The sequence below is a fragment of the Scophthalmus maximus genome, chromosome 20, assembly GCF_022379125.1.
Source record: "Scophthalmus maximus strain ysfricsl-2021 chromosome 20, ASM2237912v1, whole genome shotgun sequence".
In the NCBI taxonomy this organism is placed as follows: Eukaryota; Metazoa; Chordata; class Actinopteri; order Pleuronectiformes; family Scophthalmidae; genus Scophthalmus; species Scophthalmus maximus.
This window is the reverse complement of record NC_061534.1, coordinates 12,519,495-12,547,314: the sequence shown is the minus strand read 5'-3', so window position 1 is coordinate 12,547,314 and position 27,820 is coordinate 12,519,495. Positions and strand designations below refer to the sequence as shown.

General features: G+C 41.6%; 2 protein-coding genes and 1 long non-coding RNA gene across 10 annotated transcripts; 2 read left to right on the top strand and 1 right to left on the bottom strand.

Annotated features, from left to right (window-relative positions):
- Positions 1 to 7,734: 7,734 nt before the first annotated feature.
- LOC118284965 (Golgi phosphoprotein 3-like) lies at positions 7,735 to 13,266 on the top strand. The gene is made up of 5 exons (XM_035608215.2): positions 7,735 to 8,158; positions 8,702 to 8,833; positions 9,973 to 10,087; positions 10,716 to 10,876; positions 11,763 to 13,266. Exons 1-5 carry the CDS (start codon positions 7,949 to 7,951, stop codon positions 12,024 to 12,026), a joined length of 882 nt encoding a protein of 293 aa, XP_035464108.1. The 5' UTR covers positions 7,735 to 7,948; the 3' UTR covers positions 12,027 to 13,266.
- A 1,826-nt stretch (positions 13,267 to 15,092) lies between these two features.
- On the bottom strand, positions 15,093 to 24,316 carry LOC118285194. 4 transcript variants are annotated; one of them, XR_004785051.2, is made up of 4 exons: positions 24,245 to 24,282; positions 22,177 to 22,226; positions 15,829 to 16,360; positions 15,093 to 15,729 (listed from the first exon to the last, which is right to left on the bottom strand). It is a non-coding gene; the product is annotated as an uncharacterized LOC118285194 (long non-coding RNA). The 4 variants fall into 4 exon arrangements; XR_004785054.2 differs by lacking the exon at positions 22,177 to 22,226 and having other exon boundaries at positions 15,829 to 16,068; positions 24,245 to 24,316; XR_004785052.2 differs by lacking the exon at positions 22,177 to 22,226 and having other exon boundaries at positions 24,245 to 24,297.
- On the top strand, positions 16,247 to 27,793 carry pstpip2 (proline-serine-threonine phosphatase interacting protein 2). 5 transcript variants are annotated; one of them, XR_004785050.2, is made up of 16 exons: positions 16,247 to 16,385; positions 18,883 to 19,038; positions 20,193 to 20,293; positions 20,782 to 20,856; positions 22,733 to 22,767; positions 22,891 to 22,997; positions 23,098 to 23,160; positions 23,752 to 23,850; positions 24,271 to 24,316; positions 24,806 to 24,885; positions 24,966 to 25,064; positions 25,535 to 25,631; positions 26,077 to 26,161; positions 26,278 to 26,315; positions 26,855 to 26,991; positions 27,515 to 27,793. XR_004785050.2 is itself a non-coding variant. In XM_035608666.2 (15 exons), exons 2-14 carry the CDS (start codon positions 19,006 to 19,008, stop codon positions 26,979 to 26,981), a joined length of 1,047 nt encoding a protein of 348 aa, XP_035464559.1. In that variant the 5' UTR covers positions 16,247 to 16,385; positions 18,883 to 19,005; the 3' UTR covers positions 26,982 to 26,991; positions 27,515 to 27,793. The 5 variants fall into 5 exon arrangements, 4 of the variants coding, with proteins under 4 accessions (XP_035464559.1, XP_035464560.1, XP_047185555.1 ...); XM_035608666.2 differs by lacking the exon at positions 26,278 to 26,315; XM_035608667.2 differs by having other exon boundaries at positions 26,855 to 27,793.
- The last annotated feature ends 27 nt before the right edge of the window (positions 27,794 to 27,820 follow it).

The window sequence follows — 27,820 nt, the reverse complement described above, 5'->3', positions numbered from 1 at the left end:
TGTAAGTGGAATAGTACCCTAAAAATGAATCAGTTATCAAATTAGCTGCAGATAATTTTGCTGATGATCAACTCATCAATTAATTGACTAATCATTGCAGCTCTAGTTGCATATAACATGCATATGTGAAGTGGCATTTTTATTGTTGTAGGTGATAAAAGCTGGAGTTAACTACACACTGTTGTTGTAGTTTAGTCTGTACAGTAGGAGCTTGTGATGTTGTATGAAATGAACAAATCTTTTTTTATGTACAACCTTACAACATGCTTACCTTAAAAGAAACGTGTAGATATCGTCAAACAATATGTCAGGTAAGTTTAGTGGAGTAAAAGAGTATTTCCCTCTAAAATGTAGTGGGGTATGAAATAGCATAAAAAGGAAGTACTCAAATAATGAACAAATACCTCAAAATTGTACCTATATACAATATTTTAGTAAATTACTTCATTAAGTAATTTTGCACGGCTGGTTGATGCCTGGACTACTCAATCAGTCCTGCTGAGCAAATAAACTAAACGTTAAGCATGAGGTCCGCTGTGCTGCTGGCTCATCAGCTGTTCGCAGCCCCCCTGAGCTAATCAGAAGTCTTCTCACTGAGCAGCAGTTGGTCAACTGTCAAGCCAGAGGTTTTATCATGTAAACAGTTGGAGGTTCTATTTAATGTTCAAGTTAACGGATGGCTGCGTGCTGACTTTCTCTGTGCACACTGTAAATGTGGGTGTCTTTGCAGGTGGGTGTCTGTGCATGTGTGTGTGTGTGTGTGTGTGTGCGTGTGTTTGTGTGTGTGTGTGTGTGTACAGTTTCTTACAGCTGGTTTCAGAACCTCTGGTGGTCCCATTGTTTTAGGCTTCCTGCAGAAATCTACCGAGGGGAACAGAGGAAAGGGAGGATCACAAAAAATTGGAGGCTAAATAGAAATAGAACCTTGTCAATTTTTGGTTTTTAAAAAATAACATTAAGCTTGTTCATTACGACAAAGGGACAAATGTTTAAGCTAAAACTGAAACTTAAGCTGTGTAAAGACCTATTGCCCTACAATGCACATTACTGGGTAACACTTCTGCTCTGCTCTGCTGGCGTTCCTGTTACGTTCATATCAAGTAGTTCAAGAACAACATAATTTTTTTCTATAGTCATGTGGCCACCTGGCAAATATTAATATACTGTACACAAAATATTCACCATCTTTCAACTTTGTTTTTGGTCTCTACCAGCTCCTGGGGAGAATATGAGGCTCTCTAGCTTTAGCTGCAAAATGTGACACCGTATTAACCTGCTCGTTGCTAAATATGTTGAAAGGCAGTTTGGTGCTGAGCAGGAAGCGTACTGTACATACATTCGGTCTTTAGAGCTTTGTATGCTGACAACTACACTACGAGAGCAGTCAAAGTGAACTAAAACATTTAAGTTGTGGTTTAGACAGATAAACAGTAACGTTCAACCCAATGAGTGACCCCTATCAAATAGTTTACACATTGTTTTATTATAAAAATCTAATTAAACGCCTCCAATTGGCGTACAATTTGATTCTAGCTAACCGCAAATGTAAATGAAGACATCTAAAAAGAAAAGACCGTCCATCAATTCATCCATTATCTATACCGCTTATCCTTTAAGGGTTTAAGAGAGAGAAACAAATTCTTTCAAGTTTTATGGGGGGGGGGGGGGGGGGGGGGGATTCACACCTGAATCTGAGACAACAGCTTATTCAGTTGAGTGCACATGATTATATGACTCTCTTCTGATCGGTGTCCTAGATATCAGGCTTTCAATAGATGTATTCAAGCCCCTGCGGAGAAGTTAAATTATTCTTTGGTCAATTGCATTATACATCATGGATGTATTGCCTCACTGTTATGTTTATTGTTCATGTCACTGTGAATGGGGCGAAGGCAAAGCACTTCCCGTAATTGTGCCTAGCCGGAGCAGATGTTAAAACAGATATTATTTTCGCTCATTATTCTTTCCCTTTCACTCTCTTTTTTGTTTTAGTCTCTTTACTGTTGGCTGTGAGTGTGTGTGTGTGTGTGTGTGTGTGTGTGTGTGTGTGTGTGTGTGTGTGTGTGTGTGTGTGTGTGGCATACAGCCTTTTTTAGCCCCCCTGACCTTAGAGCCAGCACGTCCTTGGACCTGCTGTTGTCACAATCATACTACGAATGGTACAGAGCTTCTGTTTCACTTACTTTTCAATTTAACACCAGACCAAACCACAGAAACAATATCAGCCATAGAGAAATTTTGCAGATGTGACCCTTTATTCTCCAATTATTTCCACGCAAGTCAGGCGTCTTTAACTATCTTATTTCTTTATTATTCTAACAAGCTGCGAGAAAATTGAAAGGATCTTCCTTTTGGAGTCCTCCGCGTACGAGCCCGGAATGGGGATTCTGCTTTTTCTCAGCCTTCTTGTATTCGCTGGGGCTTCAGAATATCACAAGCTATTAAATATAATTATATTTTCTCAGCCATTATTCTCCAGTGAAATGCAGTGTAGCAGGCAATTGAGAGATTCTGTAATTCACTTACAGCGGCGCAATGGTAAGTGACTCCCCTAGTTCCCTCAGTGGGGGTGTTGTCTTAAAAGAGTGTGTGCATGTGTGTATGTGAGCATGTTCTTGTGCATTTATATAGATGGGGCACTAAGGGTCAACCCTTTGCCCACTCCAGGGACAGGAAATGGCTCCAATATGGGCCTGAGTGTGGCCTCCTTTAAAGCTCTGGGGAGTGATTTAGGCTTCTTGTCAAGAGCAGAACTGCAGGATCAGTGAGCAAAAATGTACAAAGTGAAAAATACAGATGTTTAATTCGGGCCATTTGAAACCATGGATCTCTGGCAGGCTTCACAGGAACCCCAAGGTTTATTGATAGTGTCAGTGGGGCAGCAGCTGATGAGCTGATATGTCAGGAAAGATTTATGTCCAGAGTTGTGTTTACATATTTAAAAGGTCGAGACAACTTCTGCTAGTTTCCATGCTTTAATTGAAAGCCACAAATTTGTGTTCAGTGTTTTAATATGATAACATTAATTCTGCTCCGAATATAAAACCCGTCTATGCAGTTTTAGGTTTCCTTTACATATGCACAGACTTTAGCATGAGGACGTTTGCTATTAGACTTTTTCCAGGCCAGATGCGCTAATGCTTGTGCATCTTGTCATCTTGGACTGTGTGCAAATATGCTACCTACATGGTCAGTGTCGGTGGACTGTCTTGGCCGTGGTGGTCGCAGAGATGGTTGTTTACACAGAGCATATTTCCAACTGTCTGGGGAATCATCTCTCCAAGGAATTTTCAGGGCCATACTTAAGGGCTCCTTAACGTCAGACAAGAAGGCAGTGTTTGTTACTTGTAGCCTTTGTCTGATGTGTTATGACTTTCTTGGCAGAGTTAATCTGGGATGACAAAGTAAAGATGATTTAATACCTTTTTTTTAGCGCAAGCTGTGACTTCATAGATTCCCTATACATTGCAGTCAGGGAGGACAAACTAATGTGCTCGCTTGCTCGTAAAAATACTTTTTTTCATTTTATGCTACAAAATTTTGGGCTAATGACTTTTGAATGTGTTTTTTTTTTTCCAATGAGGAACTTGAACTTGTATAAAAATACAATGCAGCAATTCTTTGAAAGAAGTCATTTATTCACAATTTCAGTTGGAAGTATGAAAGTATTCGCATAAAAATATCTACTTAAAGTACCAAAAGTAATTTCACGATAATATATATTACTGGATAATACTAATTGATCATTTTTGATTGCAAAACAATAAAATAGTGCATTAGAAGAAAAAAAAGGGGGAATAACTATTTATAGTGGGCTTATCTAAAGCAAGACATGCTTGAATAAGGCATCACAGGCATGCACCGTATGCACTGTAGTTGATATACAGTGTATCTACCGCAACGGTAAAAAACAAAGCCTTGGTTTATTTTGAACAGAAATCTCTCGGGGCCTCGCAAAGCACAGAAGATTATTGGGTTAGCTATGTTTGCTGACGCTCGGGTTCAAACTGAGCTCTGCTGCCACCATTAATGCTACAAAACAAACCCACGAGGGCAGTTTTGGTTCAGGATTACGGGGCTAAACGTTTGGCGACTGACCTCCTCACCGCTGAGCTGAGAAGAAAAGTGGAGTCATAGGATCCCAGTCTGAATAAAAATGATACCCTTAAATGATAAGCAGGTTTGAAGTGTCAAAAGGCTTTTTAAAACTTGATGTTATTTTAGTTAATTATCTAACATAAATATTGCCCAACAGAACTTGAGGGGCTCCGTAGCTACCAAAAAGTTTTCACACTAATTAAATAAATTCACCCTCTAATCCCCCCCCCCCTCCCAATAAACCTTCTACTAAATAGCAGACATGGGCCACCCCAGGATTCAGCTAAGTCTAAGATATATTGGAGGCCTTACGGATGCCAAATTTTCATACCAAATTTGGAGGCGGCTGTAAAAAAAAAAGGCCATGTCCATTTCCGCATCCCTCCTTCGTCTGCACTCTCCAACACACTAAGCTACTTGATACTATATATTTAAAAAGCACAAATATATTATCCACAGCTTATTTATTGTTGATAGCTGCATCTTTAACCTCAATGAAACACTGTTCTCTCCTGCAGTGGCCTCGTTTCCCCACAGGGAATCAACCTTTTCCTCCCATCGCTGATTTAATCCTCTCTCCTCCTTCGTCTTCTTCTACTGTTGCTGAATGAGATAAGCTATTAACCACAAAGCTCGTTTCCTTCAAGTGAATGCGCTCTATTGTGGGTTCTCAAAATCCCAGGCTTTACAGCTGATATCCAGCTTTGTGAGACAGGTTACCCTGAACTGAATGGTAAAACTGAACTGACTATATGAAACGCGCTGGCAACACGGAGCAGAGAAGAGCCACAAATTGTCTACTTTATTCATTACCCCGCAGGAAGTGATAATGATTGCACTCAACTTGACGGAAACAGAAACATCACACCGCAAACTTTTAACAGCACGGCCTAATCAGCAGGGGTGATTACTTAATTTAACCCCTCATAACCTAATAATCAGTCTTGTTGAAAATGTTTACTCCCCAGAGCTTTGTTTAATTCTTTCCATTCCCGTCAGGTTTAAAACTAAGCTTGGATGTGCTGTAAAAATCCAAAACCATTGCATGAGTGTGGCTTGCTCTCTGATATTTGGGGAAATAGAGAATCAATCAATCAATCAACATTTACTTATATAGCGCTTTACAGCAACCACCGGGTAACCAAAGTGCTTTACATCAAGAAATAACATAAAATAGAATAAAACAAACAATAAATCCGACAAAGGTACATAAAAAGGGAAAGTGTCACAGTGCTAAGTATTAAAAGCCAATCTAAATTAAAAACGTTTTAAGGTGGGATTTAAAAAGTGCCAAGTCAGAGATTGAACACCAGCCGGGAGGTAATTTGTTCCAGAGTTTTGTAGCAGCAACAGTGAAAGGCCCGATCACCCCACTTTTTATACCTCGACCTTGGGACTTCTAAAACAAGTCTACCGGAAGACCGCAACGCTCTGGTGTACTTGGGGGGGGGGGGGGGGGGGGGGTCTCTGACAAATACGATGGGGCCAGACCATTAATGGCTTTAAAAGAAAACAATTTAAACCTTAAAATCGATTCTGAATGGAACTGGGAGCCAGTGGAGAGAGTATAAAATTGAATGATCAGAAGAAGTTCCCAGTGCACACTGCTCTCTTAATGTCTGTAAATGTTTCACATCTGGATGGGATTGAGCCCCGATACCTGACACAACTGACCATACAAGGACAGTTGCGTCTCCAGAGGGATTCCTCCTCACCGACAGACTGAATGCAGGCTGACTGCTCACAGCAGCAACACAACATATTCAAAAGCAGAATCACATTCGACAACTGAGAGTCATTGTTGTGATAAACAAATATCACTGAACAAACTTTGTTATGTTGGCCCTAATATTTTCAGTTAGAATTCCCTGTTGGAAGAGGTTTTTGTGCATTATTGTAGTTTTTTTGTAGAACTACATGACACATTCCTTTGCTATAGTGAAAATCTAGTCAACAGATGGAAAATGCGTGATGCGCAATTTTAGAAAAGAATTGCATTTAAGATAGACATGCAGGACACATACAGTAATCATGATATGTAGTTTCAGATTTATAGATTTTCTGCAGGAAAGCAGCACGTGCAGTACGAGGACTCCTGTGATGTTTACAGGCATGAAAGACGACATTAACCACTGGTATTACAAGCATGATAACTTGATGATAGAGACGGTCAAAATAAAGAGGACAATACTCATTTTTACAAGGACCTTTCACTACCTGTACGGGTTATTCAATATTTTCTTTGACCTCATTTAACGTGATTTTGTTGTTCTTTTCAAAGATTCATCCAGTCTATATATAAATATGGCTTCACATATTCACATTTTGTTGTCAATGAAATGTCAATTGTTTTTCCCATGTTCTAGTTTTGGTGGTGGAACACAACCAAACAACTTCAAAATGTGATGATGTTTTTATCAATGGGCATGGTATAAGCATAGCTGGGACTTTTGTCTCTTGTGGTGTGTAGAACGACCTCCTTGATGGAAGACATTTGATGTAATAGCAGGGGGAAAGATATGTCACAAACGTGTGTGTATGAAATGTATAATAGCTGCTCTGAATTTATTGGTTTCAGTTCCAAGGGCTCTGGTTTTGATGAATGTTGGCTCTCCAGTATTATTATTTACACCTGTGCCTTTGCTGCCATAACAAGGAAAAAAGACAATTGTGTTCATGGGTTTTGCCTTAAGCTCGCCACTTCTTCTTTCCTCCCGTCCTACAAAACTAATCCTCCCTGAAATCCCAATGTAATTTGGACAAGATGGAGATGGGTCAGGAGAGGAGGAGATGGAAGAAGAGTAAGGTCAAGTGGAGGGCATTTGGGAGTTTATTTGCCACATTGTCTTCAACTGTGGACGTCTGCCAATGATGAAGTGGCAGTAACATGACATACAGAAGTTAAGGTCAACTGCAGCCTCGCAGCTTGGCTGATAAACATTACTATGCAAAGAAAAAGGCTAATTCAATATTTGGATTGAGCACCCCTTTGCTTCTAAAACAGCACGGATTCTCGTAGGTACATTTGTGCTCCTTTTTTCAAGGTAGGTTGGAAGGAAGGTAGGGACTGTTGGCCACTTTTATTTGCCCTATATTACACTGAACCTGTAGCAGCATAAATTTCCAGGAACAGGGGAGAGAAAGGAGGGGGACACTATCAGCACACTAGTCATCTCGTAGCTCATACACATGCTGCCACCTAGTGTTCTCACTCTGCGATGCATAATGTCCTTGGTTTTTTAAATAATGCTGGTTTGTGCTGTTTATCCGTTGTATTTTTTGTGGATATAATGCTGTCCTAAAAATACATAAATACTATATTTTGCATACTTAACAAAATTGGCCATGGGAATAGTGTATACAACAAGGGGCAACATTGTTTTATCATCAGCAATAAGAGTGTGCCCTACTTTGCCACATGCCACAATTATTATTATTCATTTATTCTATTTTATGTTCTGTTAATATTTAGAATGGCTTGCTTTTTTAACTGTATGTTTGCTTCTGCGGTTGTATTTACATCGCAAATAAATAATTGTAAAAATCGCAGTTTTCCAGTTTCCGATTACCCGGAAGGCAACACGTGAGAGGCGTTCACGGCTCAGTTCAGACCTGGTTCAGGCCACATCCGACGTCACTGACACCGCCACCATGTTGGATCAGGAAGTGGCCAGAGCCGGAGCAGGAATCCCGAGCAGGGCTTAACGCGAGCGGCCGCCTTCACTCGATCGCTCCACCGTTTCACCGTCCTCACCTTCGACCCCCCCCCCCGGGTTTACATGCCGTCTGGCTTCCCTGAAGGTCGAGGTAGGCGCTTCTCTCCGCATCTGACCGATCTGCAGCCGCCGCTATGAACGCGCTCTCGCAGAGGACCTCGGGCCTCGTCCAGCGGCGGACCGAGGCCATTCGCAGCGCCGCCGCCGACAAGGAGAAGGAGTCCGGCGGCGAGGAGGAGGAGGTGCGCCGCGGGGAGGAGGAGGAGGACGACAAGACGGACTCGAAGGAAACCCGGCTCACCCTGATGGAGGAAGTGCTGCTGCTGGGCCTCAAGGATCGAGAGGTGCGGGCTTGTCTTTTCACTTGGGCAACTTCGGCGTTAGCTAACACGGTCGTGCGCGCTGCGCCGCCAGCGAAGCTAACTTAGTTCTGTACCGGCGGCGGTTCGTTTGAGTTTGTTGGAAGAAGAAGAAGAAGAAGAAGAAAGTTTGCCGGTTGAAAGGTGTTTTAATGTGAAGCCAGTTAGCGAACGATCGCCGGTTCCCGACCGTATCTAACAGCTCATGGCGGCTCGCTGCTCATGGGTGGCGGCTCACAGTGGGGAGTTATTCGACGGTAGCGGGCTCAGCGGCGTCGCTCCGGGACCTGTGCGGGACCTGTGCGGGACCTGTGCGGGTCCTGTGCGGGACCTGTGCGGGTCCTGTGCGGGACCTGTGCGGTTCTCTTGACAACTCGCCGGCAGCGACGAGAGACGTCCGGTTCGACAACTCTCGCCGCTCACACCCAGACCGAACTACACGTCAGCTAAGTAAACACGCTCCGTACCTGTGTGTTGGGCTCTGTCTCTCTTTTCCTTCCTTCCTCCTCTCCCCTCCTCCTCTCCCAGGGCTACACCTCCTTCTGGAACGACTGCATTTCTTCCGGCCTCCGCGGGTGCATGCTGGTGGAGCTGGCGCTCAGAGGGCGGCTACAGCTGGAGGCCTGCGGCATGAGGAGGAAGAGCCTGCTGTCCAGGAAGGTGAGATGTGGCCAGGGTGGCAGTCGGCCCCTCTGACTGGGACACCTTTGACTCGTTCCTTCTCACATGCTCTCCACTCCACCACATGTCAGAGGCAGACACCTGTGTCAGCTCTCAGCGACCGCTCTCTTATGATCCCCTTTCTGATCTTCAAAACGAGATCCATGGATCCATTCAGACGCGTCGTTCAAGGTAACGCTTTAATGGATCCACCGCCCACCGGTATCCACGTTATATAATCACGTCCACGGCTACAACCCCGAGGAGATTGATGTGTACTTAATGCAATAATAGCTGAAATTCAATAATTGAATGAATTTTAGTCTGGGATTGGCAAATTAGGAGGCTTGGGGCTTTAAAGGGAGACTTGTACGGAGACTAGCTCTACTTCCATTTCCCCTCGAATCTCCGCTAAATGACATCGCTGATCACCAGCTCCATAAGGTAACATATTAACTATGAATAAGTTGCTCATACAACCCGGCTTCAAAATCACTGGACTATGCCTTTAGGTATATTTTGATCCTAACAGCATTATATACAAAAGTTTTGACTTTGTCTCATGACAGAGTGCTTGTCCACTGCTTTTCTTACATCAAAGATCAGAGTAGACTCCGCGCTCCTTCCTATCAAATACAGTCTGGATTAAAACATGACCCAAGAGTGGCCGGGCTGGCTCAGTGGATAGAGCAGGCACACATATACTTCGAGAAGCAGAGGTCCAGGGTTCGACCTGTGACGATTCCCTGCATGTCTTCCCCTTTCTCACCTAGCTGTCCTGTCAAATGAAAGGTGGAAAAAAGCCCCAAAAAATCATCTTTCCTTTTTTTTTTTAAAAACCTGAAGAAAGATCTGATTCCATCACGCACCGCAGCAGGTGTTCAGAGGAAAGAAATACAGCATGGACCTGTGTTCAGTCTCCCCTGCCAAAGTGTTCTCCTACAGCACAAGACGCATGATAGTGCTCATGAGTAAAAAGGATGGGGGTTGCTGTTCGCCAAGACACCGTCACTAAACTAGCCCACACTGTACCCGACAATGCATAGTGATTCCTGTTGACACGGGATTTGAGTCTAGGTAAAAAAAAATGGGCGTTAACAACCATCCCAGTTCAAATATTTTTCCAAATGTTTGTCAAGGTGATCTGCAAGTCAGATGCCCCGACGGGAGATGTGCTACTGGATGAGGCCTTGAAGCACATTAAAGAGACCCAGCCACCAGAGACGGTCCAGAGCTGGATAGAGCTGCTGAGTGGTGAGATAAACACTGCCCGGTTTGTTAAGCAAAGCTTGCAATAATCTACTCACTGTTTCACTTGTTGGACACGTGACCTGTTTTCATAATATCTAAAAGCTGCACCGGTAAGTCGATTGGTGGACCGACAAAAAATCAATTGATGACTTTCTTGACAATCATACAATCATGATTTGTTGTTGGTTTTTGTCCTACATGACATTAAACCAAATATCTTTGGGTTTTTTTGTTTCTTTTTGGTAGGAGGGATAAAACAAGACATCTGAAGATGTCACCTTCGAGGCATTTTTTTAGGCATTTTTAATGATTTTCTTACACTTCATTGATCAATTCACTCAATTGAGAAATCACTGGAACATGAATCGATAATGAAAATAGTCCAGAGTTATCAGTCTACTTTGATTAATTGATAGTTTTTAAGTTAAAAACATGCTAATATGCATTGATAATATGACAGTTTGTGAGCTTTATCAACCCCACTCCCTGAAATGTAATAATAACTTGGCGACAACAGAATAGAAATGTTTCATGTCATCTCTACTTTTTTTTCTACACCAACTCAAACATTTAAAGTGATAAAACAACACCGACATACTCAGTAAGAGTTTAATCCCCTGTCGTCTTTCAGGAGAGACCTGGAATCCCCTGAAGCTGCACTACCAGCTGAGAAATGTTCGAGAGCGTCTGGCTAAAAACCTGGTGGAGAAAGGTGTCCTCACCACGGAGAAACAGAACTTCCTGCTTTTTGACATGACCACACATCCGCTCACCAACAACACCATTAAACAGGTAATGAGATCACAGATAAGCTTTTTCAGGTACAGGAAGAAAAACAGCTGAAATTAAAATCTGTATTATTTTTGTGGAAACCGCCTGCGTTCGTGTGAATTCAGCTTTTTATGAGGTTAACAATCAGGCTGAACGATTAATTGCATTTGCGATAATATCGCAATATGATAAAATGCGATTTTCTAACCGCAAGGGACGCGATTACACGGGTCACGTGATACGCGAGCGAGTTGAGCACTCGGTTCCAAGAACAAGCATCAGTCACGCTGCACTAACCTGCTGCACAATGTCCTCAAGCTCGACAGGACAGCTGGAAACTGATACAGCAGAGACTTTAGTCTCGAAGAGGAACAGCACGTCGGTTTTAAAAAGGACGATGCTGCGCAGCGTAAGGTGTTGTGCAGAACATTCCGTGCTACCGTTGCTACTTCACGGGGCAACACCACCAACATGTATCAGCGCTTGGCACAGCGTCACAGCGGCTACATGACGAGTGTACGGCCAACAAGTCAGTGAAAGTAGTGACGAACACAGAACCACACAAGAGTTTTTTGAGACTGTTAATCCGTATGAAAATGTCTCACGTGGCACAGTGAGGTGACGAACACCACGACTATTCCCTTGTTAAAGAGACAGACTGCTAACAGAGAGAGAGCTCTCTCCCCTTCTCCTCTTCAACGCATCTCTGTCTGTGTGTGTGTGTTTGCGCGTGCGTTAATTATAATCGCAAATCAAATCGCAATATATGTTAAAGAAAATCGCGATTCGATATTTTCCCCAAATCGTTCAGCCCTAGTTAACAGTCAATTTCAGCTTAAATGTCAGCAGCTTTTTACAGCTATGGCATACGTATCTGATCTGCATATGCCCCTGTTGTTGCCTGCAGCGCCTCGTCAAGAGAGTCCAGGAATCTGTTTTGGAGAAATGGGTCAACGACCCTCACCGGATGGACAAGCGGATCCTGGCTCTGATCCTTCTGGCCCACTCATCCGACGTCCTCGAGAATGCCTTCGCCCCACTCCAAGACGAACACTACGACCTGGGCATGAAGAGAGTGCACACCCTGCTGGAGCTGGAGCCGGAGAAAGAGTGCACGAAGCCCAGCGCCAATGAACTCATGTGGGCTGTCGTGGCCGCATTTACTAAATGAAAATGCCTGGTTGGTTGGACTGGAAGATCTGGCTATGGTCTGTGTTATTTAATTGGTTGAAGGACTTCACTTAATCAGACAGACTTCATTTTAATGAGACAATCTATTTTGGTTGGGGAGCCTGTTTGTACTGTACATCTATTCCGGAGGATTTTTTTGGCGGGGGGGGGGGGCATATTAACCCAGTGCAATCTGATAGGTGGTGGGGTTCACCAAGTAACGTGGTCGGCCGGGAAAGTCTCTAAATGAAAAACGACTGGCTGCTTTTGCACAGTGAGGTGAAGTGATCTGCCATAATGAGGCTGGATGCACTTCTGAACACTGACTCTACGAACAGCTGGGCCTCTGTTGATGTTTGACGGCATCAAAGAGCGAAGTGGGTGAAAGCAGCAGTCATGGTGAATATGAAGATTTTGACTCAAGTATCCCTTCTACACTAACAAAACCTCATCTCTACGTTACAAGACCTGGCCAGAATCAAACCCTGGTCTCCATACTTTTCCCCATGCTTATGCAAGGATAAAGGATAGCGAGCTATTGATGCTCTTTGCACTCAACGCAGGGTCTCCTGCTTCCACCTACTCATTCCCACCCTTGTTGGGGGTTCATGCTTGGGGCTACTGTTAGAACACAATACCTGAATGTTTGACCTATTTCCCTCTTGTCTCGTCGTTAAATTAATTTCCTACTCATCGCATTTTATTTTTTTTTGAGGAGAGAGAGGACCGACATCGACGCTTTTAGTTTAGTCCCTGCATCATCGAGAGTGAGCTGTGCGTAGTCAAGAAAACATTTTATCTTATTAGGCCGCTTTTTTTGTTGTTGTTGCAAGGGTCCATTCTGTGATCATGAAACGAGATTAGTCTTCCATTTTTATTTATGTCGCTAATCGATGCTCGGATTTGCCTGCCATTTATCAACGCTTTTTGCACAGTCGTAGGAAAGTATTTATAGGGATTTTTCTTTAGTTGAGTAACCCACTTGTGAAAATGCGATTGTGAGTAATGAACCTTAGCATCGATGGTAAAGAAAAAGATCGCACTTATTTTCTCTACAGTTATTGATCTCTCTATTGATGATGACTACTTTAAAATCATTCCGCTGCCTTTATTTGAGAAAAAAAACACGTCTCTTATTTTTAAGTGTGACTCTGAAGACATGAGGGGAGACAGTGATTGAGTCTGTTCAGATTGGGATCTCTGTGGACACCCCACACAAGAAGGGACAATTCACCCAAATTATATATAAAAGATAGATATATATATATATATATATATATATATATATATATATATATATATATATATTCTTAGATAACACTAGTGGTATCAAGGCTTGCAGGTAGTTTTGATCACCTTTAAGATTTGAGACATCTGCTTCAATCCTGTAGCGATGAGGGCTTACAACAGCACTAAAAAAAAAAAGAAAAAGCAGGATGGCATGCAGGAGTTTCCCAGGGACTTAACCAAAAATTCTACCGTGAACGGTTTTCTGGTGAAGAAATTGTCCTCACCAGAACAGTATGTTCTGTGGATTAGACCAATAGAGAACAACAGAGGTAAGAGAGGAAAATGGATTGTGTAATTTGGGTGAACCAACTCTTTAAGTTTCCCTCTTGCAATACAAACGTATCTCTCAGTTTTGTATGTCACATCATAATTTCTATGTAAGAGGCCCCTGTATCGTTTTGTACATGCAGATGATGGGGCCCAGATTAATCCTTCTTTAATACTGAGCAATGCGCAGTCTGTCTCTAAACATGCTTTAGTGCAGGTCTGACAAAACTTCTGTTTCAATATAGACTCGTGACTGTAACCCTCATTCTGGTCCGATTGGTGTGATGTATGTTTGAACCTTTATCACCTATTGTGTCATGGCATATATCTCCGTCGGTTGTTGTTTTTTTTCTAACAACAAAATACCTTGTATGTATGAAGAACTCTTGAGATCCGTTTACAGCAAAGAGACCATGCATGCTATTGGTGGAGGGCTGGGGTACTTGTGGATGTAGCTACAGAAAAGAGGCTTGTATGTAATTATTAGTCATTTTACGTGTACGATCTAATGGAATTCAATGAAAGGGATCTTCTCTCCTATCCTCTATAGTTCTGTATGCTTTTGTATTACCACACAAAATAAAGTAAGGATCGTTTAAGTGCCTGAATTTAGCACTGCTACGCTGTTGTTGTTTTTTTTAAGTATCAGTTCACTGATCCATGAGTTGAAACTTCAAGACTTTTTAACTACAGCAAAATTACCAAATATTTTATGCTTTCAGGTTATTAAATGTGAGAAATTCCTTTTTGTTAACATTACTGTAATATACATATCCTTAAATTCTGGATACTCGGTTGGACAAAACATGACAAATTGACTAATTCCCAACAGTTGCAGCTCCACTTTCCATATCACCGTAAATCAGGATTTACCCGTTAATCGGATTCAGGGGCAAATTTGTGACGGCTACGTCTTGAGTAAATGTTCAGACGGAGTTTTAATCAACAGACGGCGGTAATAGTTTGAAGTGTGTGTGTGTGTGTGTGTGTGTGTGTGTGTGTGTGTGTGTGTGTGAGGCTGTAAGACAGAAGCACGTTAGCTTAGCTTACGTTAGCTTAAGTTATGTTAGCATAACCACTGGAAACAGCTGGTCTCCGTTTAAAGACTGAGAAAAAAAGCACCGTATACCGTAGCTCACTCATTAAAATGGTGTATCTTCTTTTTGTAATCATCAACATTAAAAGGCTGCCAGGCCACCAGACTCCTCCTCACCAGGGAAATAGTCTGCCATGGGCTATTTGCTAATCCATAAAATTCCCTGTGAAAAGGCGTGTCGTTGTTCTTAAGACTTCAGTTTTACTAGCCAAACAAGATATGATGCGTTAGCTTTAGAGGTGTGCTTTGGACAGGCCGGCAGACTGGTTTCCCCGCGTCTTTATGCTAAGCTAAGCTAAGCTAACAGTTGCTGGCTCCTACATATTTACTTTTGTATCAGTTACCTGAAGCCTGTTCACTTTCGCAACCACTATCGCCAGTAGGCCACACATGACTTGGCACTAGACTGTTTTTATACATCTTTATTATCAACCCACGACATACTTCCAATGAAAAAACATGTATATATATATATATATATATATATATATAAGAATATATATATATATATAAGAATATATATGTTAGTACTTGAGTCACAATTCTTTCAGTTGACATACATGTGGCAGCCTCAGAGAGCATGGCATGCATACAAATCCACATATACTGAAGTCTACAGAGGACCTCATGTGACATCATCAGATGACCTCCAATCAGCTGTTCCCCTCTGAGCCGGTCCGAGTCGGTTGGTCGGCAGCATCCCACTCCGGTCGGTTCTATTCTGACGGGGGGTCCCGCTGAAGGTTCACGTCCAGCGACTCCGTTAAACGTGTTTCCACAAGCTTATGTACATTCCACTTGTGAGCCACTGATTTTTTTGTTTTGTTTTTTTGCCACCAGCGGTGAGTCCATGTCCAAGACTCTCCTCTTTGAGTTTAGCAATAGCCAATTCCTCTCGATGCACAGTAGTGCACCGGTGTCACGTCTCATTTGATTTCGGTCACGGTCTTGTAGTTCTTGATCAGTATCTCCAACAGCTTGTGTCTCCAGTAAAGCTGGTCCCCGACCTGACGCAGCTCCAGAGCGCAGTGAGCGACGACAGCGGCGAGATCTGTGTGGGCGAAAGACACCATTGATTACTCTGATAATCAATGATCATATAAATATGCATAGTTTGACTGAAGCCAACCACATGTTCTTAGATACTCACCGTGGCCGGCCATTGTCATGATGCTTTCTTGCCTGTCAGGGAGAAGGAGAAGGAAGGTTTTGAAAAGATTTTCTGTTCCCCTCTGCGCTTATGAAGTCCCGTGGTTGTGGCTTGACAAGAAGGAACAGGTTTGAACTATTGATAGCAATGCAGGCTTAAGTACTGCTGGTGACGCAGCTTTATGGCCGAGGAATCCCCAGCAGTCGCAGCCAAGTTCCTCCCATCTCAGGTACAGCGCCTCTGTTAACAATAACATCATGCATCACTGTAATCGATAGTGTTACGTGAAATCGTGTGCCCTGTGTTGTTTGTTCTTGACAGCAGGTGTTTTGCATTTGCAGTTTTGATCGACATAAACTGGGAATTCAAGGTTTAATCTGCCTATGCAAACGCTGAACTGGGAACTTACAGTATGAGTCACAACCGAGCGACATCACAGACGTCACAGAAAGCGTCGTGTGGCCCGTGAAAACAACAACGTATCCAGCTGCAGTGTGCCACGTGAGGCAAGACTCCGTCACCGCAGGTGATGCTGTGTGATTGACAGAGGACGAACTGTAAGAACCCACGCCATTTTTTTTCTTCTAGTGTTTTGACCGAGGTGTTTGAACAACAGTCGACAGCAGCAGTAGTTGCTGATTCTGTGTCCCATAATGAGCTGATAGTGACGATAAGGTATTAGGACACGTGGGTTGTTTTCCACAGTACAATAACTCCAATCTCCTTTTAACGGATTATACAAACAGAAATGCTTCTTGTACAAACTGTCTGGTTTACATTCAGCGGACTAAGGACAAACTCTGCACAACTCTCTCTCTCTGACTGTATTCATTCAACAACAAAGAGGCATTTTATACAACCGGCACCTCCTCTAATTAAATTACACACCAGGGCAGTGACATGAATACACAACAAACTAAAAAGGATTGTAATGTAAAAAGTCACACACTGTATCACATATAAAGTCTACACATTCACAGTTCAGGCAATGTGGACATGTTAAGGCTTGCCCTGCGGATATCTGCTTCTTTCTGAAACAGGGAAGTACCCCGGAAACTACAGCGGTTGCGGCCTGGTGATCCGAACACTGCTGGCGGAAATGCCGAGACATTACTTCATTCAGTAGTAGTAGTCTTGGTAGTAGTAGTAGCTGTAGTGGTAGAGGTAAAGATAAGGAGAAAAGGAGCCCAGTAACCAAGCAGAACTTAATTATTAAAACATGCAGGAATCACATTCAGATCTGTTGTTTCAGTAGAAGTACCAATGATTTAATGCAATTTACTATGGCAGCTAATCAAGGTTGAGCTAATTTCACCTACTTTATTCCCTTTTCTCTTATCTTTGCTTTTTGTGAGGTACTTGATAATTTTCAATTATTAGACATTTAATCAGTTAGTTGATGGACAGAGAGGTAAATGTCTTTTTTTGTTGATAATCTGATAATTGTTTGACTAGTTTTTCAAACTAAAATATTCATACAGGTCTGGCTCAGGTTTGGGTTTGGTCGACTAAAACAAGCAATCTGGATGCATCTATTTGGGCGGATGGAGTTTTTCACCCCCCTACTGTCATTTTATCGGCTTAACAATCAATCAGTAAAAAAACAATCATCCGTTGAAGATAATTTTACCTTTTTGAACCGGTTTGAACCTCAAATAATTGTGTGAAACCATCTGAGGTGTCCAGAGGGGAAATCTCTCTTTGCCGTAGCTGCTAACAACTCACTGACGTGACTGAGTGCCATTGTTCATAAGAGATCATAAACCATAACATCTGATTTAATCTTTGACAATCCTTTAAACAAGGAGTCAGATGATGCAAAAGATGTGGGCCAATTCCTACAGATAACGGTGGTGTTAAAGGTCAACGTCTTTACTGCCACATACTGAGGTTAGTGCAAAGAGACAGACAGAGAGAGAGAGAGATAGAGAGAGAGTTTTCAGTGTAAATATGAACTATGAACATGCTTATCAGAGCCACTGTACCTACACTATGATTTATCATGTAAAAGTATGTACAATGTTTCAAAGTTTCTGTTGTTGTTGTGCAAGATACCTCTGCAAAATAAATTACATCATGGCACAGTCACACTTTGGAAGCTGGGCAGTCAACCAAAAGGTGTATGTGTGTGTGTGTGTGTGTGTGTGTGTGTGTGTGTGTGTGTGTGTGTGTGTGTGTGTGTGTGTGTGTTTGCTTTTTCACTTGTTTTGTGTTTTTTTAATCATATCTGACTGAATAGAACTTTATACTTGTCCGACCACCTGTAAACCCTCTGCATACCTCCACCACCCACCAGATGGCAGCACACTCAAACTCAATGTTAGAACTTGATATTGTCAATCAAATTCAAATACAATGGCATCTAATATATAAACATGTTCTTCCAACAAGCAGTGCATGTGTTGGCTAGCTCCTAGAAAATGACATTGATATTAATTGTTGGCCGCCGATATTTTTGAAGTCTTGTACATATCACTTTTACTATTAGTTTCAATGAAAATATATTATAGAGAAGACCATTCACAATACTCACATTCACACTGAGAAGTTGGTAACAGTGACATTGTTGCTTTACAAACATTTTTAAAATTTTGTCTCAGTTGATTTATTATAACCAATCATTTCATCTTAAGGGTTGGTTTCTGGGAGCCTAAGGGCAACAGGCCACAAACAACCTCACCCTCGGTGTCTGTACTGTCACATCTGTCGTTTGGATTCTATCACTTCATGACTTGGCCAGCAGATGGCAGTGCATGACTGTGGCTGCTGAGCAGATCTAGAAATGTGTCAGAGCACATCCTCGAGAGGCTATGAAGTGTACAGGAGAGCTAATAACAGTGCACAAATATATCATACCTTTCTACTTGTAAAGAGCTTTTTAATTACTATCAAGTATGCCTCTATCTTTTGGCTTTATCAGCAAAAAGTATCTTGTATAATTGTATTTTCTTTAATAACTTTGTTGCCCTCTCAGAAATCAAGATTGAGAAGGAGAGATATTACTTTTCTGGGCTTTTTCTGAGCTGGCGATTCGTTCTTTTTTTTATGCTGCAGTACCACAAGCGACCACTGGGGTCATTGCTGCAAGGTTGAGCGACTGTCCTGTATCCAGTTCTTGTCACACGTCTGTGGTTGAACCCACGGCTCTGCTGCTGCAGCTCGATACATTTCACCATCATGAAGAATCTACATTTCAAGGATTTCTTCTGGGTGAGTGTCTATTCTGTGTTTTGACTTTAGTCCTCAATATTACTATTGACTAAATGATAAAGTAATTTCACAGTCAATGCACCATAGTTTCTCTTTCTGTCGAAGACGAATTGTGATGGAAATTTGAAACATATTTTTGCGGCTCATCTAATAGTTTCCAGCTGTGGATTGGTGACTGTTGCTGTGGTGGGGAAAGTATTTAGATCATTTACCGAAGTAAAAGTATTTCACACTGTTAGCATACTCAGGTACAAGCAAAAGTACTGCATTGAAAACGTTGCTTAAATAAAACCAATGTTAAAATTACAGATATGAACATACTTTTTTTTATTATAAATAAATACTCACAAACGTTACTTTTACATTCCAGCACATTTGTTTCTTATGCATTCACGTTTGGGGGAAAAAGGAGCCAATTTGATTAAATAACTTAATTCACTTTCAGGTACCTTAATCTATAACTTACATCATGTGCTGTAAAATCACAATTGTAAAGTAACGAGTAACTATAACCATCAGATAAATGTCATGATGTTGAGGAGAAGGAGTGACATATAATTATATACTCAAGTAAAGAACAGAAATAATTGTAGTCAAGCATAGTACTTACGGTAACTAAATATATGTCTTTATATTCCCACCGGGGCTTTTTGAAAAGTTCATTTTCTTATAGCTGCTTGTATAATTGAATTAGGAGCAGTATTATACATGGCCCAAATTTTGTTTGGAGGTAGAAAAATAATCCACTGATTTGGATATTCACATGGCTTGGATGATTATAGGCTGTGATCCTAAGCTTACACCTTAATTATGGAGATGTGCAGTTCAAAACACCAATTTACACTCTCTACAAAATCCTAATGTCTAAGTGTTTATTTATGTCTGCTGGTGGGGTTTGTCCTGAGAGTTTCACTGTGTGAATTTAGAGTAAAGCACAAACTCTGCCGGTCAAACAGTGACGGTCAGTCAGTCAGTCAGAAGAAGGTATTAGAGGTAGTTGTGTGAGGTCTGGCCATAGGTTACATGTTGAAGTAACAATATGTGTTTAATGTATGTATATCTGTAAAGTGGTGTTAATCTAAACGAAGATCCCTAACTGCAAAAAGATTTTTAGAACCCCAATAAAATATGAATATTTTCCATCTTATTGGCAGAACTCTGACCTGACCTGCACTGGTGGCTACGATGCCATCATTCAGTATCTCAATGATGGCAAGAGGACATGCAAGGAGGTGGAGGATTTCATGAAAGCCAGGTAATGCCAAGATCTATCCATCTATCTATCTATCTATCTAAATATGGAATGATGCAGAATATTATCCCTCTAGCTTAGGTCAATAACTGGCCAACGGCTGGTTAGGGTACTAGCTATAATAGCTGCCATACAATTAATTAGGCAGCGAGATTGATACTCACAGTATAAGTCGAGGCTACAGATGTCAACATAATGAATAAAATCTATATTCACATTTACCAAGCTCAAATAAGAGATTTTCAACCATCGACCTATTAATCTACTGTCAAAATAGTTGACGGTTAATTTAGTTGTCAATTACCAAATAACTAATTAACCAAGTTTTGTGTAAAAGTAAACTAGTAATAATGTTAGAACCATTTTCCATGGGAATTCATTTGCAATTGATTAGCTTACAGTTTATCCTGAATGCTCTCTTATGATCTTTTCATACTGTATATGCTTGTATACCAGAATTACTGCTGATTTTGTCAGTTTTTTCACCCCAGGGCCTCAATCGAAGAGAAATACGCCAAAGATCTCCTTGGTTTGTCCAAGAAGGTGTGTGGACACAATGAGATGAAGTAAGCGACCTCCCTGTTGTTATGTAATTCTGCTGTATTTACAATGAATCTGCCTCTGCAAAACTGCCATGGCGCCTTTTAGTTTGGGTTCACAGGCAATGTAGAGAGATGAGTTAAAGCAAAGCCAGAGTCTGGTCACCCAGTGTAGAACAACCATCACACTGTTCAAATGTGGAAATGGTGATTGCATTAGTTTGCAGTTTCTTAATAATACTGTTTTGGATAAGTTTTGACATGGTGGCATTTCTATATCAGCTCGTCTACTTCCCATTCTGTCAGTGGTCACATGATCACTGTGGCTTCGCTTCTGCTGTTTCTTGTAAACATCTACCAGAAAGGGCCGTAGAAGGAATAAAGGTGGGGAGAGGAAGGAAGACTTGTGGGGGAGGGTGAGACAGTAAAAACATTATTTTATAAAATCTTAGTGGTTCGCTTATAATCCTCTCTGTGGTTTTCACCTAGACACATGAGCAAGGCGGCTGCAGGTTTGAAAAGTCTTAAAGAGTCTTTGGTTTCAGTGTTGGCGTGTCTTTAGCAGCAATGGTACTTCTAAAGTGTGTCGGTATGTGAGGTGGGAGGCATTACACAGGTATAAACTCAAATATTCCTAAACTACAAGTGTAAAAAGAGAGAAGTTACCGTGTTTCCTCAAATAAAAAACGGTACTCAATTAAAAGTCAGGTGTCTGATAATGTCCTGGGGTCAACACGAGGCCTGTCAACTGCTTTGTGTTGCACAAAATATTAGTGCATATAAACAATATTAGCGTCATTTTAAGATATTGAATCAGGTGAACTTGCAGTATAGACCTATTGGTCGTTGCGCATGCAAGTCCTACACGATTTGCGTTGCTATGGAGAGAAATGTTATCCAAGTTGAAAAATATTAAGAAATCCAAATGCTCTGACAATTGATAGACCAAACCAGTAATTGATTAAATCGTTCGACGAGAACAGAATCAGACTTTCTGGACTGTTGTTAACATTCATTATTATGCCGACAAACACACATGTAGACACAATGACTATTTTTGAGCTCAAAAAAATGTATTGAGTTCATATTCATGTATCGTACGATAAGTCGTTAACGCAATTATTGTGACAGGCCAAGAGAAACAAAGGCCGGCCATAAAAACGCAGGGTGGATAAACTCCTGGTGTAAGTTATTTATTGAGCATAATTTACATTTCTAACACTTGAATTTGATAAATTCAACAAGAACTCTTGTCCCATTTCAGTCACTGTGTGGTTATGCACTGTAGTTCGTCATATTGAACAACCATACAGTGTTTCGCAATAAAAGAAATGGAGGGTTTCTGACCTCGGTTGAAGGAAGTGCTGAGCTTATCGCAGCAGGGTGATGCAGTAAGTCTGACAGGAAAAACAGGAGCGGATCAGAACAAGTATGACCAATTCAATTTTCATCAGAAATGTATGGCCTGCCTCTAATACAAGCCTGCTTCAGTTGAGCTAAATGATGGCCTCACTTTTTAAGGAAACAATATTTTTATTTGTTTCATTCAACAATTTTCTGCTGCTTAATCTAGTTACTTCAATAAATCATTCGGGGAGTGATATAACAGTGAATAATTCTTGGCATCTTCCCTACTGTTTTTTTCGTCACGCTTTCATACTTATGCCAGTGTGATCAGGTACTAAAATAGCAAGTTATGAATTGACCTTACAGGTTAAAGTCTTCAGTGGTGGGTGTAACTCCCTCGTGCAATCTGAGTTCTTGGAGAAAATCGGGAAACCTGTTCATTAAAACCTGCTCCACAGCACTGCACCATAACTTTATCCTTCTCTGTGTGTGGTGTAGTGGCTATTAAAGTATGTATTAAATCCATATACAATATTCATTTCTTTTGTTCTTTTAGCACATTGAAAAGATCCCTGGATGTGTTCAAATTACGTGAGTGCGTCACATTTTCGATGATATGCTGCCTGTCAGCCACTGTTATTTACTTGTAGAGGACGTCTCATTATTTGCTATTTCTGTGAAGATCACGATTCAAACCACCGTCTTTCCTCGCAGAGACGGAACATGTGAGTCTATCACACTTACAACTGGCACAGAGCATGAGGGAGGAGGCCAAGAAACTGGAGGAATTCAGAGAAAAACAAAGAGAAGCGAGGAAGAAGGTTGGTGTTTTTTATTTGGCACCGCGATGCGCTGAGGAGACCCGAGGCATCTTGTCGACACACGATAAGTTGGTGACAAGATATAACTGTGTCATTTCAGGTAGAGCAACAGATCGATGCTCTCCACAAACAGAAATCCTCACAGTTCAAGAAGACAATTGATGTAAGTACTAATGGAGAGGATAAACTGAGCTCAATGTGAAATGAATTATGACGGGCACTTTTTCAAACTTTCCCTCAAGAACTTTCCTGTTTGTTCTTTGAGAGTGTTTTTTCGATCATTTACTGACTGACCTGCCAAACCAGAGTCAAATTACTCGTTCAGCTATATCTAAATACCTAATATATGATAGGATCAGGCTTGATTTTAACCGGCGTTAGTCAAGAGAATAACAGAAGTATTTTAAACATTGTGCTGGACACCAGTCCATTTGTGATTCGTGTCAGATGAGTTTCAGTTGTGTTGTGACAACAGTGAAAATGCCTCTTCTCATCCTGTTTCTGTTCTTCCTCTTTGGTGGGGGAAGTTGTGTCAACCGGTCTGGGCAGTGAACCACTTCATGACAATCGAAGCCGAAAGAGGAAGTACAGGCGATGCTCTGTTCAAAGATAAAACTAGACTGTAGCAAAAATAGAACTGACCCCGGTAGAATCGAAGCAGCGCAACAGGAGGGAACAACATGAACAGCTCATTTGATGAAAATGATGATGATGCATTAAAACGCTCTCACGCCAACTGCGTTTCTGTCCCCAGTCGAAGAAGACATACGAGCAGAAGTGCAGAGACAAAGAAGAAGCGGATCAGAACGTGAACCGATACACCAACACCAACAACACTAAGCACATGGAGAAGGTACAGAGGAGATATGTTCTGAAAAAGGATGTAAATTAATCAACAACCTTTTTATGTCAAATATTCACTTGTTCAGGCTTCTCTGATGTGAGGATTTGCCCCTTTTCTTTTTTCAAACATTTGTAAATTAGATTTGTTGGAAAACAAGAAGTTTAAAGACTAAATACTCAACAGGCCCATTAATAAAGAGAAAGGTTTTAAGAAGACGCAAACGCATACTTTTGGCCCCATAAACAGCTGCATTGTAAAATTTAGTTGTGTATCAGTTCAATTATATCTGAGAGGCACGAGAATGCGAGTATTGATGAGAACTTGTGAGCAGTCATTTCTGTATTTGTTGGTTGTAATGTGTTGTCTTATGCCTTAGACCCACTGATGAAGACAAAGTACTCACATGTTATCTTCCTCGTCGTCTTTCAGCTCTACTCAAAGGCACAGCAAGCGAAACAGAATGCAGAGGAAGCAGGTAAGTTAGCGAAACTAAAACTGCTTCAGACGCGTCATAATGGACTGGAATGCGATGATTTAGTGATTTGATCCAAACTGCTTCTCATTTTTGCCATCTCATTCATCCATTTGCACGCCAACGGCTACAGTGCTAAAATGGGGCTCATTGTCATGCCCATGGACTCTTTTGTTTCACCACCCTGGTAATTCAACAGCAAACGAAACGAAGGACATTCGTGACCCCCAAGAGGATGAATCCCACTTATTCTGGTGATCCCCTGACTTTTCCTGTAACACCAGCATGAAAATATAGGATTAATATATCCATGAAATTCGGTGCACACATTCACATTCTTTTAATTTAGCACCATTATCTGGTCCATGTACCGTAAGATGTGATGTGTGAGGGGCCCACTGAATTGAACAGGCTGACTGTTCAATTCCGACTGTTTTTCTTTATACGTTATTTATAGTGTTTATTATACTGATGCATGTGTTTGATTGGCAGACAGGTTATACCAGCAGAATCTGTCCACACTGGGAAAGGTTAGAGACGATTGGCTGAAGGAACATGTCAAGGCCTGTGAGGTAAGACTGTGAAGGACAAAAGATTCCCAAAGTTTATGTATTGCGCAAACATCATATAAGATGAATGTTTCCCTTGACAGATGTTTGAAAAACAATCAGTGGAGCGCATCAACTTTCTGAGGAACATAGTTTGGACTCACCTCAACCAGCTTTCCCAGCAGTGTGTGACCAGTGACGAGGTAAAGCCCGTAGTTGCGTCAACGTTAAAGCTGCCCCAATCAATAATTTTATATCAGCAAAACCCTGCAGTTTTTTGTTCTGGTGACTAGTGAATCACTTTAAAGCTAAAGAGCCAGCTATTTCCATCAGGAGTTGGTGGAGACCAAAACGAGAGCTAAAAGTAGAATAAACATTCGACCTGCATTCAACAGGTGGACTTAAATGTGATTCTATTATTGCTCAATGCCAGATGGATGTATCCAGGCAACTGGGATATGGTTAAAGCTTGTTCTGCGAAAAATCAAAAAGTGGCCAAATCAAAAGTCATCCTTAAAAGCAAAAAGCAAAACTATCTGCTGTATTCTTACTATGATGATTAGGAGCTTTTACAAACTTCCTGGACAGACATTAAAGTGAATCTATAAAAGTGTGCTCTAACTGCGCTCTGACCTTGTTTTGCCTGTCTCTCTGCATGTGGATGGCTACACAGCTGTACGAGGAAGCGAGGCAGTCACTGGAGCAGTGTGACGTCCGGGAAGATATCGAGCACTTTGTAAACCTCAGGCAGACTGGTGATAAACCGCCAGGTATGAATGCAGAAATAGTCATTGGCAATGCAGAGGCATCAGCAAATTAACCAGGACACACATAGGCAGCTTTCACGCATGCAATTGCAACCCCGAACCTTTCCAGACACGTTTGTGTGAACGCAAATGTCCCAATCAGTTGGAACCAGGCAGACTTTATCTTTCCAGCTCCCTGGGATAAAGTCAGTGTAATGTGCTGGTGGACACTACCCAATGGCCAACCCTCGCCAAACATGTATTTCCAACAGGGTAACATGCATCTCACACGGTACAATCTCCGGCCATGTGATGCACGTGTCAAAGGGCAACTCTGGACGTTGTCAGGACCCGATTCCGCTGACGTAGCTCATATGAGAAAAAGGGTTATAGTCATACAACACACACATGTGCACCGTTTCGTCGTTTACCAGTAAATGAACAATATCAAGTCTTTTTCTCTTAACAGCTCCGGTTGCGTACGAGAACTTCTACACTGGCCAGAAGCCTCCGAACGGAGCTCCGCCTTCGCGACTGCCTCCACCAATCAGCAGGTAAACGAGAGAGGGGCCTCCAAGAGAAGCTGCCACTCGTCTGTTTACCCATCTGTCCGCAATTGCACACTATAACTGCCCGTCCTTATCGGCTGCATTGTTTTGTGAATTTGCAGGAGGGGGCCATTACCTAGTCCAACACACAGCAGCCGGGGTATGTTATTACTGACTTAAACATGCTGTGTTGCTTGCTATGTTGAGGTAGCTGAAGGGGCTTCAGTTGCAAAAGGGTCCGGCTGCAGACCCCAGGTCTGCGGGCCAAAGCAGCACTTTCTTTTCTGCCTCACGAGTGTAAAAGCAAACAGAGAGCAGTCCAGGTTAGCCTCTATTACACTAACACCATGAAATCATGAAAGCTTTTGCTACATGGGAGAGTGCACAGAGATTAGGAAGATTTTAAGGTGATTTAAAAGTATATTTGTAGTTCAGGGTTAGAGAATGTGCCAAAGGCTCATGAGATTTTTGATGGCACTGCCTGATACGCTCTAGTTTCATAACATCGTCTAACATTAATACTTTTGGTCCATATTTCTGTTAGTGGACAACTGTCACATTTACACTTCAGTCTTCTGTTAAACGTCTGTTAAGCTCGGTTGCAGCTTGTGGCTTTTGTTGTAGCGACCGAATGGTTGCTGCGCGCTTCCGCTTCTCATAATCAACCACCGTGTGTTTGATCTGTGTGTCTGATTGCAGAAGATACGATCTACTCAACGGTGCAGGACGCAGGCTACGGTGTTTCCCCAGTTCTAACACACAGACACTGAGAGGATGGAACAGTTACCGTGCCGTACGTCCTGTGCAGTGCTGGAGATTTTTATGATGGATATTAGGTTTGTCTTTGTCTCTTTACTTCCTCCTGTGTGTTTTCCTCTAAAGGTTAGATCTTGACGAGTGTCATAATTGTGTGACTATATCGTTTGGGTGCGGTTGTGTTGAACACATATCACTGTGTTATAAACAGTACTGTAAACATGATTATTTTATTTTAGGGTTGTTTTGTGTATTTTTAAAATAAATCGGGCTAAAATGTTTTGTTTTGCTCAGTAGTTTGATGAAATTGGCATTTTGTACTACAATAGAGAAGTTGATTGGGTTATAACGGAACCATAAAACAAATATTGAACTAATTTCTAATTATAGTACTGCCTACTCTCCAGATATGGGGTCTATTTATAAGCAAAATGCACCGTCTTCTGCAAAGTTGCATCTTAATTTATCTTGACAAATTTTACAGATTGCCATAACTGTTATCCGCTTACTTGTTTTCAATACCTCTTACATGTGAGAGTGGAGTGTCTGCTGAAAGCGATCTTTTGAGTTGAACCTCAATACTCTTGTATCCCATATCTGCAGTGTGCAGTACTTTAAATCTGGATGACTACAGACCTGTCACTTCAACTCAACATCGTGACGGTCAAGATTACGTGCTGAACAATAGACTTATTTCCATTGTGTGTAACTACAATTCATAAGTGTGATGAAGATGCACAATATGCACAATATTTTCCAGATACTGGATTGTTGGAATTTTTGCACTTCGATTTAGCTTTATAACGTATGTTGATAAAGTGTAATTTGTAGAAAAAGTTACAAATTGTGACTAAAGGGGATTAAATGGCATTTCACCATTCAGCCAAGACGAGCTGGTGTTTTGTGATG